An 18,625-nucleotide genomic window follows, 5' to 3' on the forward strand; every position below is an offset into this window, starting at 1 on the left:
CGAGAAAATTCCGAGGAAATTTTACTTTCCGAGAGAAATTTCCGACGACAAATATCGTCGGAATGTCCTCGGAATAACGCCGGTGTTTTCTTGTAGTGAAATTCCACCCGGATAACGCGTAAAGCTACAGCCTGCGTTTCCTTTGACCTTAAGTTTTCTAAAGTTGCCAGTGTAGTGGTGGTTAAGGAGAACATAAGCATCATTAGGGCTGTAGCCGTATGGTGCCAAAATAAACTCACCCATCAGAGTGGTGCCTTTGATGAAAAAACCCCTACATAAATTCTTCCAAGGTTCAACACTGAAAGTAAGTGTCTTCAACCATTTATGTTCTTCATCATCTTGATCCATAACCCACACATCAAACATGTATGTTGATGTTCTGGTGGGTATTGCTACTTTCCCTTGGTAGTTTAAAATCACAACGTGAGAATATTGATCCTCCTCGGATAGTACAGTCTCTGTGGGTACTCTGGTAACAAGATGAAACTTTTCAGACCTCAAATCAAATCTTATTACGCTGTGTTGCTTCACACTAATGCCAGTTTCAGCTAAATAATATATAAAACCATCTATGCACACACCGCTAGACCAAGGACTGTGAGGGATGCTACATTGTACCATTCTCCATGATGGTTTCTTATGATGCTCAGACGATGGCCCTTGAAAATTAGGACCACGCTGTGCTTCCGTCATGCACAATACTTTATGAGAAATTTCTGGGTTCACCCCCTAGGGTCAACCTCCGAGTTCACCCTCTAGGATCAACCTCTAGGTTCACCAACCAATAGTGTTTTAGTATTTGATATTTGATATCTTTTAAAAAAGGAAATAAAATTGAATATCCAAATTAGATTATATATTTAAAATAAAATAATAAAAATACATAAAAATAGTTACAAAAAATAAATAAATTAATATTGTTAAATCTTCAGAAAAATACTAAACCCTATACCCTAAATCCTAAACCCTAAACCCTAAACGTTAAACCTTAAACTTTGGATAAACTCTAAACCGTTGGAAAATCTTAAACCCTAAATCATACATTAAAAACTAAATTTTACTAAAACTAAACCCTAAATCCTAATCACTAAACCCTAAACCCTTGGATAAACCCTAAACCCTTGGGTAAACTCTGAACCCTTGGATAAATCATAAACTCTAGTGTTAATTTTAAATATTTTTGATTTAGAGTTTATGATTTATCCAAGGGTTCAGGGTTTATCCAAGAGTTTAGGGTTTAGTGATTAGAGTTTAGGGTTTAGTGTTATTAAGATTTAGTTTTTAATGTATGATTTAGGGTTTAAAATTTTCCAATGGTTTATGGTTTATCCAAGATTTAAGGTTTATAATTTAGGGTTTAGAGTTTAGGATTTAGGGTATAGGATTTAGTATTTTGCTAAAAGTTTATCAATATTTATTTATTTATTTTTTGTAACTATTTTTATGTATTTTTATTGTTTTATTTTAAAAATATAATCTTATTTGAAAATTCAATTTTGTTTCATTTTTTAAAATATATCAAATATCAAATACTCAAACACTCTAGGGGTGAACCCAATAATTTCTCATACTTTATACTGATCACTAACTGAATCATATCCGAAAAAACTGTTTGCGTCCTTTCTTCTGGTTCTGACTCTAGGTAAAGCTATGGACTTACCCGTGGTCGGGTTAACTATGAACTGTTCTTGACCATATCCAGTACATAGTAAGCCATTCACGTAATGGGCAAGATACACATGATTTGGTAATGGACATGATGAGCGTGAGAGGAAAGACGATGAGAAGAAATACCAATCTTCCTTTTCGAAATATCTTTCTTTTCCATACTGACCATTGAAAGCCATAAGGAAACGAGGTTGAGACGAACAAGAGCCAAGCGGGAAAGATTTGATAAATTCTCGACTGCCGATGATGGTAGCCCATAACTTGGATACTAGAAGAAACCTAGCTACGGATTTCACAGGCAATCTCCCAAAAATCTCTATCACCAAGTCTAGAGGGAGTACATTAAAAGGTGCTTGAGGTTAGTGGAGTAGTGGTCACGTTGGTTTTATACGTTTTGCTGCGTGTGATCATCATCTATGCTTGTTTCTAAACCCTAAAATATATTTTTCTCTCCGCCTACTCTTTGCTTTTCTGTTTTCTCTACTCTCTTTTCTCTTTTAAGGGAGAGGTGTGTAAGTTAAACAATCTTATATTCGCGCCTTGCGCGAGATAAACATTATATATATAAATTATTTTATGTATTATATGTTCTTACATATTATGAAATAATAAATATATATTGAATAATTAAAAGTCAGTAACTATTACATATATAATTAAATTGGTGCGAATGTATAAATCAATTTTATTAATCCAAACAATTTTTTAAAAATTTTGATAGGATATGTAATTAAATTTAAATGATATTAACATACATAGTATATTTTTAATATTAATGTCTATTAAATGATGCTTTCCACTCATATGTTTTTCTTATCATGTGTATCTTTAATAGCAAAAACTTTAAATTACTGATAACAAATTTTCATTGTGGGATTAATAATTTTAGTAATTTATAATTTTAAAAATTTTATCAATGTTAGTTCAAAACTTTTATCAAAAACAATTATTCAAAGTAAATTTTGAAATTAAAATATTTATTTATTCAATATGGTTTATAGTTTAATTTAGAATGATATATATACATATATATTTTAAATCTTAATGATTAATTAAATTAGACTTTTATTTAAATGATTTTGTAATCATTTGTATTTTGTCATAACAAAAATTTTAAACCATGGATCGCAAAATTTGAATGTGAGACTTTTAACAGTTTTAGTAATTTATAGTCGTTTTTTAAAATTCAAAATATAACATATACAGAAAAATCTAAATTTTTATAATATGGTTATTGTGATTTTTTTAAATTATTTTAATAGTTTAAAATTAAACAAATTTGATAGAAGATACATTATTTTTTTATCAGATCTTTATTATTCAAAATCATTAATTGTCATATATACTTTAGCCACATTAGGCAATTCCGTAATCTTTATTTAAGGAAATAATAAATGACATTAATAATAAATTTATGGTTAGTTTAATAAAAAACTTATCATATAATTAGATGTACCAACATATTTTTCTAATAATTCTAAGAATCATCCTAGTGATGACACGTGACTACAAAAAGTAGTTGTAATGTTTCACAAATAATATATGATATATATATATATATATATAGGTCTTGGTTAAAAACCTTAGATTAGATCTAACCCTAGTAAATCTCTCTAGCTCCAGACACCAAAAGCGCTAAATTAAAAAAAAAGGTTGCTATATAGACATGTCGATTAGCACCAAACCCGGAGCCACCCTCTTAGTCTTATAAAATATTGGATATGAACTTAATTATATGAATCCATAAACAAATTGGGCTTAAATTCATTTGGGTTGGTTAGAGCCAACCCGACAATTTAAAATTGTATTTTTAGAAAAGATAATATCTCGCTTTTTTGTGCGTAAATTATGTTGTTTAAATCAATAAAATATATAGGTTTTTGGTTTATTACATCCGATTTGATTTTACTCACGAAAGAGTATGCTATATTTATAGTAATTAATTTTGTTAATGAGTTTCACAAAGTTTCAATGTGGGACATTTCCACTTTATAAATATATCTCAAACACATTTAATGCGTTAACACTTATACAGATTTCAGTATAAATTATTTCTTAAAATCTTGAGTATATATAATATTCTAAATTTTGTTAGATCCAAAAAATCTTGTTAACCATAGTTTATATTATATTTTTTATTTTTAGAATATTAATAAGGAAACAAATAGCAAGAAAATAGAGAAATATGTTTAGGGATTTATGTTCTTAAATATCCAAAATACTCTTAATGAATGACACAAATTTTTTCTTTACAAGTTTCATATAAATGTGTAAAATATTTGTAAATTCATATTTTTTTTGTATGTTATTAAGCTTTTATTCAAATGTGGGAAAACACTTGGCATTCAACTTGTAGAGATTTGTTCATATGTTTTACATGGTGACAATATTCTCCTCGTTAAACTCAAAATTTTGGCCAAATTTCCAGTTTTGCAGCGCTGGAAAACGCTAATGGGGACAACCTACAGCGATTTTGGCTACTTGGCACAATAAACCGATAAAAATGTTAACGGTCAATTTAATATAACTAAACATTATTACTCGGATTAATTACCTAAGAGTAATAATTTTTTTTTGTTTAAATCCAACCAAAAGATATGGTTTGAATTTTTACGGCTCATTTGATGCTACTCAAACAAAAAAGCATGCTATATTTATTTTATTGATAAGATTTACAAAGTTTCGATGTGAGATATTTACACTTCGTATATATAAAGATCTCAAATATATTTAATGATTATAGATATTTCTTACATAAATTATTTCTTAAAATCTCGAGGATATATAATATTTTAAATCTTGTTAGGTCAATAAAATCTTGTTAACCATGATTTATATTATATTATTTATTTTTAAAAATATTAATAATGAAACAAATAGCAAGAAAATAGGGAAAGTGGTTTAATTTTTTAGAACGTCCGAATTACCTTTAAAGAATGACATGATTTTTCCTCTTTAAATTTCATATAAATGTGTCAAATATTTGTAAGTTCATATTTTTATATATATTAAAATTTAATTCAAAAAACGGGAAATCATTTTGAGTTCAACATTTTAGAGAGTTGTTCATGTTTTCATATGGTGACAATATTCTTCTCGTTGAATTAAAAAACTTGGCCAAATTACCGGTTTTGCAGATGGAAAACGCTAACAGGGGCAACATACCGCGATTTTGGCTATTCGGCACAATAAATCGATAAAGATTTAAACAATCGATTTGACATAGTTAAACACTATTACTCGGATTAATTGCTGAAGTGTATTAATTTATTTTTATTTAAACCTAATAAAAAAGATAGGCTTTGGGTTTTCTACGGTCCGTTTGATTTTACTCAAGCAAAAGAACATGCTATATTTATTGTTAACCATTCTTGTTGATGAGTTTCACGAGACATTTACACTTTATATATATAAAGATTTCAAATATATTTAATGCTTATAGAGACTTCTTGCATACATTATTTCTTAAAATCTCGAGGATATATAAAATATTCTAAATCTTATTAGGTCAATAAGATCTTGTTAATTACGATTTATATTATATTATTTATTCTTAAAATATTAATAAGGAAATAAATGACAAAAAACTAGGGAAATATGTTAGCTGGTTTAATGTTTTAAAACCTTCAAATTACCATTAATGAATGACACGATTTGTTTTTGTAAGTTTCATATAAATGTTTCAAATATTTGTAAATTTATGTTTTTATATATTATTAAAATTTAATTCAAAATGCAGAAAAACATTTGGAGCTCAATGTTTTAGAGAGTTGTTCATGTTTTTTTACATGGTTACAATATTCTCCTCTTTGAACTTAAAAAAATTGGCCAGTTTACTGGTTTTGCAGCCAGAAAAACGCTAAAGAAGGTCACCCACCGCGATTTTGGCTACTCTACACAATAAATCAATAGAGATTTAAACGGTCAATTCAACATAACTAAATGTTATTACTCGACTGATTATCGAAAAATAGTGACAATTTTGTTGTTTAAACCCAATAAAAAATAGGCTTTGGGTTTACAGCGGCCCGTTTGATTTTACTCAAACAAAAGAAAATGTTATATTTATACTAATCATTTTTATTGATGAGGTTCACAAAGTTTAGATGTGGTACATTTACCCTTCACATATATAAAGATCCGAAATATATTTAATTGCTTATAGATATTTTATGTACACATTATTTCCTAAAATCTCGCGAAAATATTAATAAAAAAAACTAAATTAAATACATGATGCTGTATCAAACAGAGAAATTAGCGCCAACCGGACTACAATTAGGAAAATGCGGTTTAATGCCAAACCATTAAATAGTTTAAGTGGAAAAGGCACGGAAAGTTCTAATTGTCCTTAATAAAAAAGATGACAAGGCTAATCTTTATAAATAATCACAATACTAAAAGCAACATATTCTGTATTCAAAGAACGCCACGTCATCAAAAATATTCGTCCAATCAGATTTTTTTTTTGGGCTTAAAGTTTACGTTTGGGCTTTATGACCAACAAGATCATTTTTTTGTGCTTAAAGTTTACGATTGTGTTTAAGTATGGGCTTTATACTATTAAAACATAAACAATACATTGATCTAACATTGTTCTCTTATTTAAGCCCATTCCTATAAATCCTTTTATTTTGTTTCGGGTATATTTAAAAAAAAAAAAACCTAGCCGCCATCACAAGCGGACGCAGAGAAAGAAAAAAAAGTCGTCTAGCACCACCGCCTCTTTTCTACGTCGTATCTTATCTTCCTCTCCTCTCCATCAAGCAGGAGTCGTAGCCCAATCCGTTGGAGATCCGTTGCTGTTGCAAATTTACGCCGTTAGACTCCGTGAAACCCTAATAAGAAGCAAAACAAAGGTTGTTACTTTTCAGACAAGGCAGATCCATTTCTCCGTTGTCTGATTATATATTTTCTTTTCCACAAACACAAACGGACAATTCTCTATTAAAAAAGAAGCCTAGGGGATTTTCCAGAATGGCGTACGTGAAAGTTGAACAAAATATTAAGAAAGGAGCGGCAAAGACTAAGATGGTGTGGACACTTCGAGCAGCGTCTAGATCTGTTGAGATGATAGAGAAGCTTCTCGAAGCTGGTATGAACATAGCCCGATTCGATTTCTCTGAGGGGTCTCACGCACACCACCAAGAAACTATCAATAATCTCAGAACCGCCATACGGAACACTGGTATCCTCTGCGCCGTCATGCTCGACACAAAGGTCCATACTTTTGTCTCTCTCTTTGTTGTGTGTTTATAAAAAGTACTCCCCATCATGGCGAGGAAAGCCACTTACGCCTGAGACCCCAAAGTAAAGGCTATCATTATCACTGCCAAGGCTGCGGTAAATCTTGTGGCCAAGTGCAGGCCAAGCGTTCCTGTTCTCTTGGTTGTTTCGATGTCGGAGTCCTTCAAATGGTCGTCTCATGTGGCCAGTCATGGCTTGGTGTTCCGTGGGATCCTTCCGCTGATGGGGGCGGATTCGAAAACGATTGGGGACATGATTAGTTTCGGTGTCCAAGTCGCAAAGAAATAGGGAATCTGTAATGCTGGAGATTTAGTGGTGGCGCTCCGCGTCCTCAATCTCCTCCAGCCTCTGCATGTTCAGTACGCGCTTTTAGTTTAGTCTCCTCTATTTTTATAATTGATATTTCAGACGTGTTGGAAACATGTCTGTGTTATCCATCGTGTATAATAAAGTCTAATTCCTATAAATTACATAAGAGCATGATTAACCCCACCTCTTAAGTGGGTCCCACAATTTTCTCTAAAACCACCTCTTCCTTCTCTTCTCCAAGAGGCAAGTTTGGTGGGTTCTTGTACTGTTTGAGGGCCCCACTAACACGTGGCTGCCCGCGATTGGTTCGTTTTTAATTAAAAAAAAATAAAAATAAAAAAAAATAAGAACCCAAATGGGGTTTTAAGGGTTAATGGTGCTCTAAGTGTGCTATTATTAATTATTACTAGAGCTTAACCCGCACGTCCGTGCGAGTGTTTATTTTAACTTGTAAAATCATTATAAACCATTGGTAATTACTGTTTGTATAAACTGTGGCAAACATTATTAGATTTTTGTTGGATTGTTAATGTGTTGAGTGAATTTTTTAACACAAATAAATGATTAGTAATACATTTATCTATTAATTATTTTGTTTTATTAGTTTCGTTGTTAATTTTATATTGTACCCATACCACAGTATTTAAAATGCTGAAATTATTAATTACATATATATATTATATTATAAATGGAGTACATATTTTTGGACAATAAAAATGTAATATTAAAGAGAATCACGTTTGGATTTCAAATTAATTATGCTTGATTATAGGGAATATAATTAATAAAGTTAGATTTGGAGTGGGTCACGTTTTATTATAACAAAATCCACAGGAAAGATAATTGTTGTATTGATTAATCATTTGTTTTAAATACAGTGGCATAGACTTGTAATTATTTAGGAAAAATTAGGGTTAAATACTAAATGTACTTCAGTTTTAATAGATTAGAAGATTATCTATGTGGTTTACAGATCTTGAACAATGACTTGCAACTCATAAGTGAAATCAGAATCACTTGCATCAACACCTTATATTAAGGGAGGGTTACTTTGCAAAAAATTCTAGAAGAATTATGAAATTTTGAGATTCTATTGTTTTTGGTTTGTGAATTTTTAAAATCTATACTCATAGTAACTTTGAGAATATCATCTATACCCATAAATTTTTTGAAATCAATGTAATAAAATATATCCACATACAAAAACTCAAATTGAAGAATGAAATAATAATATACAAAGCACAACTTTAACATAATGCAATTCAAAACTTAAAAAATAGAAAAAAATATTAAAAATTTAAAATAAAAATTGTAAAAATAGTTTTAAAAAGCACTTTCGAATTAAAAAAAATATTTCGAAAATAATAATTCAATTTTTTTTACAAAAATTCAAATTTAAAACATATATTTCGAAATTATATAAAAAATATTTTTTTATTATTTATATATCTATAAAGTAAGATGTAGAAATTAAATTTTTTGGTCATTTTATTTCTTGAGATCTTTTTGTGACAAAAACGTTTTTAAAAGTTGTTTAAGAATTGTCTTAATTCAAATGATTTTCTTTCCTTTTTTTCTACCACCATTAATCTCTACTATATAAAATGAATTAAATTGAAAGATTTCTAGGCATGACACATCACAAAAATATTCAGAACCAATTAAACTGCCATGTCACCAATCCAATCTCTCTTTCTTTTTCTTACGCTTCTTCTCCCTCTCCAACAACAAATCTTCGCCGGTTTATCGACACCTCTCTATCTTCCCTACTCTCCACAACCTCGCTATATAACAGTGTCTAGGTTCAATACATATAGAACTTTCACAACCCTAATCTCCATGGCCTCTGATCTCCATTAAGCCATTGTTCCTCTGGTGCAGCTAAATTTATGCAGCTTTATTTTTTGAGTTTTGGGGAATGAAATTCTGGCTTCAATTTTCTTCTTGCGCTACTCATGGGCCACATGTGAGAGAACCACCAGCTACGCGGTCTCAAACTCGGTCCAAAGCAACGAAGCCTGTATCAACTTTCGAAGGGCTGATAGCCGAAAAGACTTTCCTACAGTATCAATCAGTGGTAGAACGTTTTGTTCGTGTATCTGTTGGATTTGGAGACGAAGATGGAGAATCAAACACAAAGACTGGTGGCGCTGGGATGGAGAGGTTCTCATACGTGTCTTAAAAAGAAGGATGGGCTGCTATTCCATATATATAGTATGCATCACTTTCTAAGCGTCTGAAATTATTGTAATTTAAGCGTCTTTCTCTACTTATCTTCTTTAGTGGTGATGATCTCTTCTTATTACAGATGATATTTCGGATAACAGGTCTAAGTCGATTGATATTCAGTCACTAAGGTCCCTCCATTGTTCCTTTGTCTTTCATGGTATGCATTATTTCTCAATGAGATGAGGAGAAGAGGTTGGTCCCCTCAAGAAGATACACTTCTGTAGTTCTGTGTGAGTTAGACATTTTTTATACAAAAGGTTTATAGAGTCTGTATATCTTTTTGGTTGACTATATATATATTTTTTTGTTTTTGGTTAAAGTTTTGGTTGATTATCATATGTTTAATTCACTGATCCACTTATCTTGGTTCTTTATCTTACGAGCCATTTTTGAATTGGCTTAAAAAGGCAGAGGTATGTGTTACAAAAACAAAAGGCAGAGGAATAAGAAAATATAGTATTTTGTTTGATGACCAGAATAAACACAGTAGTTAATAATATAGCTATTGAATATTTTTGAAAAACAAATCAAATTTTTAAACAATAACAGTTTATTTATCGGTTTAAAAGGTTTAAGTATACTGGACAAATAAAACTATGTTATCAGTTGTTTATTTTTAAATCTGTTATATAAATGTTTTGGATCACCAAAATTCCAAACACATTTATGATAAATTTTTTTCATATCAAAATAGTTAGAAAATTAATAACTAACATCTGATGAAGATAAAAATAATAAGAATTGAAAATTATTATTTTAGTTTTTGGAATATATAATTGTTTTGGATCACTAAAATTCAGACACATTTTTACGACAATACTTTTTGTCATAGCATAATAGTAAGAAAATTAATCTTTAACACTCGACATAGATAAACAAAAAAAAACTGATGAATAAAAGTGTTTTGAATGCTACGTTTTATATTGCTTCTGAGAAGAGAGGATTTTACTTCCGGGAGAGGGAGAAGAACAACAGAATATATTCCAGTTGCACAGTCCTATGTTTCTGTTTTTAAGAGAGAAACACACAAAACTATCTTCACAAGATGTAAGCTACACTTTTTTATTAATCTTCTAAAACATTATCCAAGTGGCTGCATATAAAATGACTCAACATTTCATATACTTATTGAGAACCCGTCACGTATTTTCAATGTTTGCCTTAAGTAACAATGTTTCCCTCTCAACAAAACTGAGTATAGCTCATTTCTTCTTAATTTGCACCACAAATCTTCCAATGATATATCAATCAGCCCCAAAGAAAGAAAGAAGTGCACTTTCTATTACGACTGTCTACTAGAACAAACGGACATACTTTCGGATGTATTACCTTCAACTTAAGAAAACAAACAAGATGCTCGATCGTTGGATGTAGTATTAAGCTCAATGGGTTCAAGATTTCTATAACATTATTTCATCTCATAATGAATATTACTTCTTAAAGTTACACTGCTAACATGCTTTCTTATTAATTTTGTTTTAATAATTCTCCAAATAAAACCATAAACCCCTCAGATTATGTATGGTTTATTTCTTACTCTTTCCAATTAAATTTAAAATGCTTAACTGTAAACATTAATAAAGAAGACAACAAAATCAGATATATTCTAAGCTCAAATTCTGTAGGTTTTTTCGAACAAAATTGTCAAACGATATCATATATTTATACTAAATCTTAAAAGAAAATTATATAACCACAAAATCCGCGCGTAGCGCGGACACGGATCTAGTTAGAATAAAAATCCAAAATGTTACATGTTCTAATAGTACAGATATTGTTTTAATATTCCTGATTTGAACTCTAGCTGTAGCCCGGTACAAGGCGGTAGCCATCCTCAGGATTCCGGTTACTTTGAGAACGGGATTGATGAGAAAACGCTTGTACCTCAGATTTCATTCAAAGCCCGAAGCGGGCCTCTCCAGTACACAATGATGGAGGCAACAATGTTGCAAGCATCAGAATCAGGGATACCTCCGAGAGATGTGGCTTTGCAGAACACAAGACTAGGCTAATGTTAGGTCGAGTTCGATAACTGTGCTCTGGGTAGAAGAGATTACCGTAGATTGGTGCCTTTGGTGACAACCATCGCAAACATGTAAAGTTTTTGCAATGCAATGATTTGGTTATTTGTATGCTTTTCAAGAATCAATGTTTTTGTGTGTGAATAGTTTGATGTTGTAGAGACTTTACTTGTATGTTCACGTTTAGTGGAGTCCAGACATTCAACAACGTAAGATTTATTTGTTACCACTTTTATAAATCACAAAGCAAGCAAATACAGTGGTTTTAGAAAAGATGGTGATCATAGTTTATGAAATAACACTAATCAAAAAGATAAACAAAGTGAAGGTATCAGACATCATGAACTGTCGACATATTCTACAAAAACCGAACACTCTCTATGCAATCCGAAAAAAATATTCCTCTCACATAATTACGCTTTATGAAGTCATTGTCTTCGTTTCCTTCGGCCTTAACTTTTCTAAAGGTATCAGTGTAGTGGTTGTAAAGGCCAACATAGACATCATAAGAATTGTAATAGTATGGTACCAAAATAAACTCACCCGTCTGAGTGATGCCTTTGATGGATACAGACGAAGGAGAATGAAATAAACTCTTCCAAGGTTCAACGCTGAAAGTAAGTTTCTTCAACCATTTACGTTCTTCAGCATTTTGATCCATAACCCACACATCAAACGTGTGTGTGGTTTTAGTGGTTATTGCTACTTTGCCTTCGAAGTTTAAAATCACAACATGGCTAAATTGATTCTCATTTATTAGAATCTCTGGGGACACTCCAGTAACAAGATCAAACTTGTCACACCTCGAATCAAAACTCACTAAGCTGAGTTGCGACAAATTAGCAGTGCCCGTTTTAGCCATATAATATATAACCCCATCTATGCACACACCGCTAGAACAAGGACAATGAGGAATGCTACATTCTACCATTCTCCATGATCTTTTCTTAGCTCCCAATGTGAATATTTGATGCTGGGACGACGGTCCAAGAAAATTAGGACCATTATGTGCTTCCGACATGCACAATACTTTATACTCATCACTAACTGAATCATATCCGAAAAAACTTTTTACTACCTTTCTTCTGGTTCTAACTCTAGGTAAAGCTATGGACTTACCGGTGGTCGGGTTAACTATGAATTGCTCTTGACCATAATCAATGCAGAGTAAGCCATTCACGTAATGCGAACGGTACACACGAATTGGTAATGGACATGATGAGCGCGAAATGAAAGCGGACGAGAAGAAGTACCAATGTTTTTTTTTGAGATTTCGTTCTTCAGTTTTATCTAGACCATTGAAGGCGATTAGGAAGCGAGGCTCATGAGAAGAACAAGATCCAAGCGGGAAAGATTTGATAAAATCTCGACTGCGGATGGTGGTAGCCCATAACTTGCATACTAGAAGAAACCTAGCTATGGATTTCACAGGCAATCTCCCAATAATCTCCATCAGCAAGTCCAGAGGGAGTACATCATAGCTTGAGGCCTGTGGATTAATGGTCACGGTGGTTTTATTCTTTTTGCTGCCTGTGGTCATCATCATATGCTTGTTTCTTAACCATAAATATATATATATATATATATATATATATATATATCTTCTCTTTGCTTTTCTGTTTTCTCTACTCTTTTTTTTTTTTTATGTTTGAGAGGAGGAGCCTAGGTGAAACAATCTTATATATAGGTCTTTGTTAGAAACCCTAGATTAGATCTAACCCAAGTAAATCTCCCTACCTCCGTACACAAGAGGCTTTAAATTAAAGAAAAAAAAGCATGCCATATATGCATATATCTATACTATTAAAGCAAAATTCCTCTTTAAGATTTTGCTTTTAATTTGCTTTAGATATTACAGATTCTGCCATTGCCATATAATTATAATTATATTTAATATATTAATAATGCCTATTAATAATTCATATTAATTGTTGAACACGTGATTTTGAATCAAAAAGGTATCTTTGAGATTGAGAGATCTCATTCTGTTCGAGTTTGGGTGTGATGCGAAGCTGAGAGTTGATGGGAACGGGAACCAGTATGTGACAGATAATAGTTATTATGTGATCGATTTGTATTTTGACAGCCCGTTGAAGGATGGGTTCGCATTGGGCCATCGGCGAAGGAGATCGGGATGTTCCAGGGAGTGGTAAAGCATGGTTTGTTTCTGGGTATGGCTACGTCGGTGATTATCGCCGGGAAGAATGGTGTTGATGTTATGAGCAAGTTAGGTGTTAAAAGTTGAAGTTTTTCTGTCTTCATCTTCTTCACTGGATGATAATTTCTCCTTTGTAAAATTTAAATAAATTCTTTTTAATTTTTATTTGAATTCAACAATTGAGAAATGAATCAATAACAAAAATGAATCGTTTTCAAATCCAAAATTGCAAATTTTACAGTAGATCTTTAAATTCTTTCTAACTCTTGAGCTATTTTCATGGATGATGATGGGTTGTAATTAAGTTTTTCAGCCCAATGGCGTATTAAGGCATACTATGTAAGATAATATGGCCTGCTCAGGTTTTAATAATTATGGGATTTTTTAATGGACTCTCTAATTCAAAGCAATATCAATTAACTTATTAAAACATTTATCAAAATCATATATGATTGATTTAAGTTCTAAACTAATACTAGGATAAGACCCGCGCCTTGCGCAGAATTAAGTTATTATTTTTATTATATTTTGGAGAATGAAACAATAGTTTGGCTTCATTTGGATTAGGGGTGTTCAATCCAGATATCGGGTTGGTTTCGATTCGGTTCGGTTTTTTCGGTATTTTGGTTAGTAAAATATAACTACTATTCTAAATCCATATTTACTTTGACTTTAGTCTTTCACATACTTTTGAAAGATTTCAACTGGACAACTAAATTGATCATCCAATCTTGTTGCTTTAAATCATTAGTATATATATATATTATTTAGTTTGAATATTTATTAAATAAAAATTCATATGCGTTATATTTTATGATCATTTGTAACTTATTATAACAAAAAAAATAATCTATTGATCACAAAATTTTCAGAGTGAGAATCTTCAAATTTCTAATAATATATAGACGTTTTGAAAAATTCAAAATATAACATATAAGAAAAAATATAAATGTTTTTATTATATTTAATGTGATTTTTTAATATCTTTTAATAATATAAAATTAAAAAAAGAACTAAGATACCAAAATTGTTATCAAATATTTATTATTCATAATAATTAATTTTCATATATACGTTAATCATATTAGGTAATTTCGTAGCTTTTAATTAAGGAAAGTGCAAAAACAATATTTGGTAGATTATTTATCAATTCGAATATTCGATAGTTAGTTTAATAAAAAATATAATGTAAGTTAAGATGGACCAACCTATTTTTTTAAGAATAGTATATTTTATATAGTCATTTATTAAATGAGAATTTATAATCATACACTTCTATGATCATTCATATCGTTTTATAACTGAATATTTAAATCATCGATAACAAAATTTTCAAAGTGAAATCTTTAATAAGTTTATAATTTATAAATGTTTTTGAAAATTCATTGAAAGTTTTAATATTAAAATATTTATGTAATCTTATGGTATATAGTTTAATATATATATATATATATGTTTTATTATTAAATGATATTTTTTACTCATATGGTTTTAAAATCATGTGTATCTTCTTATAATAAAAATGTTAAACCATTGATCATTAATTTTTAACATAATAATTTTAATAGTTTTAGTCATTTATTGTCGTTTAAAAAAAATCAAAATATAACATATACGAAAAAATCTAAATTTTACTTTTATAGCTAATTTGATTGTTTAATTTATTTTAATAATATAAAATTAAACAAAAAATGATGGAGGAGATATAAATTGTTATCAAATCTTTATTATTAAAATCATTAATTGTCATATATATATTAGTCATTTATGGTAATTCCGTAGGTTTGATTTAAGGAAAGAAAATAACATATCATATCATTATATCATATAGTTTGACCAACTTATGTATCTAACAACATATAAAAATCGAATGTGGACCTACTTATTTTTCAATTGAATGTAATTGACTGTCTAATTGAGTGACACCTATGCATTGGGGCCTATTTTAATTAATACAAATTTGAGGTTACATCTTTTCAAATGTTCCTCAATTAATATATAGGGGATTAATTGTTATTCAATATAAAGAATTTTTTTGTCAACCAATAGAAATGATTTACACATGTCTTTAAAAAAAATCAAAATATAAATAAAATGAATACGAATTTTGAAAACTTATAATATAATAAATTATTATGTATTTATAAAATTATTTGTGTTAATTTACTATAAACACACAATATCATGATTACTGTTTAGACTATGATATAAATATATTGCACGAGGCAGTGAAGCATGATTCGAAACGATGCCAGTCCACTACAACCGGTATAGAATACGTGTGAAACATATTATCATTTTGAAATTCCAGTAGATCTTTAAACTCCAGTAAGAGTGTGCAACTAAAAAGTATATGCTTTGAGTCTTTGACTAACTCTTGAGCTATTTTCATGGATGATGATGAGTTGTAGTTTCAGCCCAATGGCGTATTTAGGCATACTATGTAAGATAATATGGCCTGCTCAGGTTTTAATAATTATGGGGTTTTTTAATGGACTCTCTAATTCAAAGCAATATCAACTAACTTATTAAAACATTTATCAAAATCATATATGATTGATTTAAGTTCTAAACTAATATTAATTGTTATTCAATATAAAGATTTTTTTTTGTCAACCAATAGAAATGATTTACACATGTCTTTTAAAAAAAATCAAAATATAAATAAAATGAATACGAATTTTGAAAACTTATAAAATAATAAATTATTATGTATCTATAAAATTAATTGTGTTAATTTACAATAAACACACAATATCATGATTAGTGTTTAGACTATGATATAAATATATTGTACGAGGCAGTGAAGCATGATTTGAAACGATGTCAGTCCACTAAAACCTGTATAGAATACGTGTAAAAACTATTATCATTTTGAAATTGACAACTTGTATCGTGAATACATTATTATATTGAAAGTATTTATGTAATCAAATATGCATATTGTATTTAAATATTTTTGTATTAATTTATAACAAAAATGTTAAATCCCGCGTTTTTAAAGAGCGGGTTAAAATCTAATACATCTATATTATTAAAACTGAAGTACATTTTGGTACTGTTTGGAAACTTAGATAGTAGATTAAATGAACGTTGTTTGGAAACAAGGATAGCAAATTAAATATATTTTTTTATTTACATATTTAGTCACTGTATTTATTTCTCATTTACAGATTCTGTCGTTTGGAAACTTGGATAGCAGATTAAATGAGAATTGTTAGGAAACACAGATAGTAGATTAAATATTTTGTTTTATTTACACATTTACACATTTAGCCATTGCATTTCTTTCTTATTTACAAATCTGTCACTTCACTTAAAATCAAAAATTTAAATTAATTAATTACAATGAATTGTTATTTCTTTTTGCTGAAAAAACACAAACTGTAATATATAGTATATATTAATCTGCTACAATACAATTTTCAAGAAAACCAAATATCATAAAATTAATAATAATTCATAAAAACCTACTGTAAAAAATTAAATCATTTTAAATAAATAAACAAAAAATCAATAGGTTAATATATGAATATTACAATTACATCAAATTGCATCAAGTTATAAAATTATAAATATAATATTACGTACAGATAAAAAATTATTATCAAACATCTATATTATAATATAATATATTCTACTCTAAATATATTTTACAAAACACAAAAATATAAATGGACATTTTATAAAAAATGGTTTATAAATTTACGTTGAACGCAAGTTAAATCCAACACCCGCGCGGGGGCGCAGATCAAGATCTAGTGTTAATTAATAATGAAGCCTAGAGCAAGAACCAGTCCAATTATATAGACAAAAAAGGGTTTTTTGATCTAAGCTCATTTGGCTTTCGATATTTTAGGCTTAAACACATTTGGGCTACGGCCGGTTTGACAAACTTAAAATCAATACTATTAAAAGAGAATAAATCTTAAAAAATCTGTCTATAAAAGGTTGTTGGATCTATTCATTAATTTTTTTAATTTTGTTATTTAATATTTACTTTAATAACTTCCTCTATAATTATATCATTTAAACCTGAAATTTGGGACCACACGGTATATACTCTCCACAACCGTTTATAGTATGTATTAGACTTATTACGTTACACAACTATTTATTAAAGTTATATATGTCGTTGTTACATGTCATGGAACATTAACCTTACATGTCATGGAACATTAACCCTTCAAAATGATATATATTTCGTTAAATGTTAAACAACAACAAATGTGTTAACCCTTTAAAGTTTTTAACAACGTGTTAACCTTATAATATAATTATATATGTGTTACATTTTTATATTTTTGACATGTATGTGTTTCATTTATTGGTGAATATTAAACGTTAATCATGCACCAAAATTTTAACCTATGCTATACAATTAATATTTTCTTCATATTCTTAAAAATCTCTCACCATATCAAGATGTATGCATGGATTTTTTTATATTATTGTAAATTACTGTTAATTCAATTTTTGATATCTATAATTGAAATAAAAATTTATGATATTGCACATATATATATAATCAATATTAAATCACTAAAAATAACTAATATATTTAATAATTTGGTACACAACACATATTCGAAAATTCAAAAAAATTAAACCACTAAAAATAATTAATATATTTAATAATCAAAATTAAATCACTAAAAATAATTAATATATTTAATAATTTGGTACACAAAACATATTCGAAAACTCAAACAAATACCCAAAAATATTTAAATATCCAAAAAAAAGTTTTACCTGAGATTTGACTTGAGAAACCAAAATCAACCTTAAATTTTATCAGAATATCCAATTTTTTTTTTTGAAATTTTACCTGAAACCCGAAACTATAACTAAAAACCAAACCTAAAAATTGAAAATTATAACTAATATCAAAAACATATTCAAAATATCAAATATAACTAATATACACAAAATATCTTGGATACTTTGAACATCCGATTGATCTCAGAATGGACATGGACTCGACGGAGACTTT

General features: G+C 29.3%; 1 protein-coding gene across 1 annotated transcript; it reads right to left on the reverse strand.

Annotated features, from left to right (window-relative positions):
- Positions 1-11,758: 11,758 nt before the first annotated feature.
- LOC111213215 (putative F-box protein At5g15670) lies at positions 11,759-14,200 on the reverse strand. The gene has a single exon (XM_022714902.2). It carries the CDS (start codon positions 13,018-13,020, stop codon positions 11,833-11,835), a length of 1,188 nt encoding a protein of 395 aa, XP_022570623.2. The 5' UTR covers positions 13,021-14,200; the 3' UTR covers positions 11,759-11,832.
- Positions 14,201-18,625: the final 4,425 nt, after the last annotated feature.

Source organism: Brassica napus, chromosome C9 (assembly GCF_020379485.1).
Source record: "Brassica napus cultivar Da-Ae chromosome C9, Da-Ae, whole genome shotgun sequence".
Lineage (NCBI taxonomy): Eukaryota > Viridiplantae > Streptophyta > Magnoliopsida > Brassicales > Brassicaceae > Brassica > Brassica napus.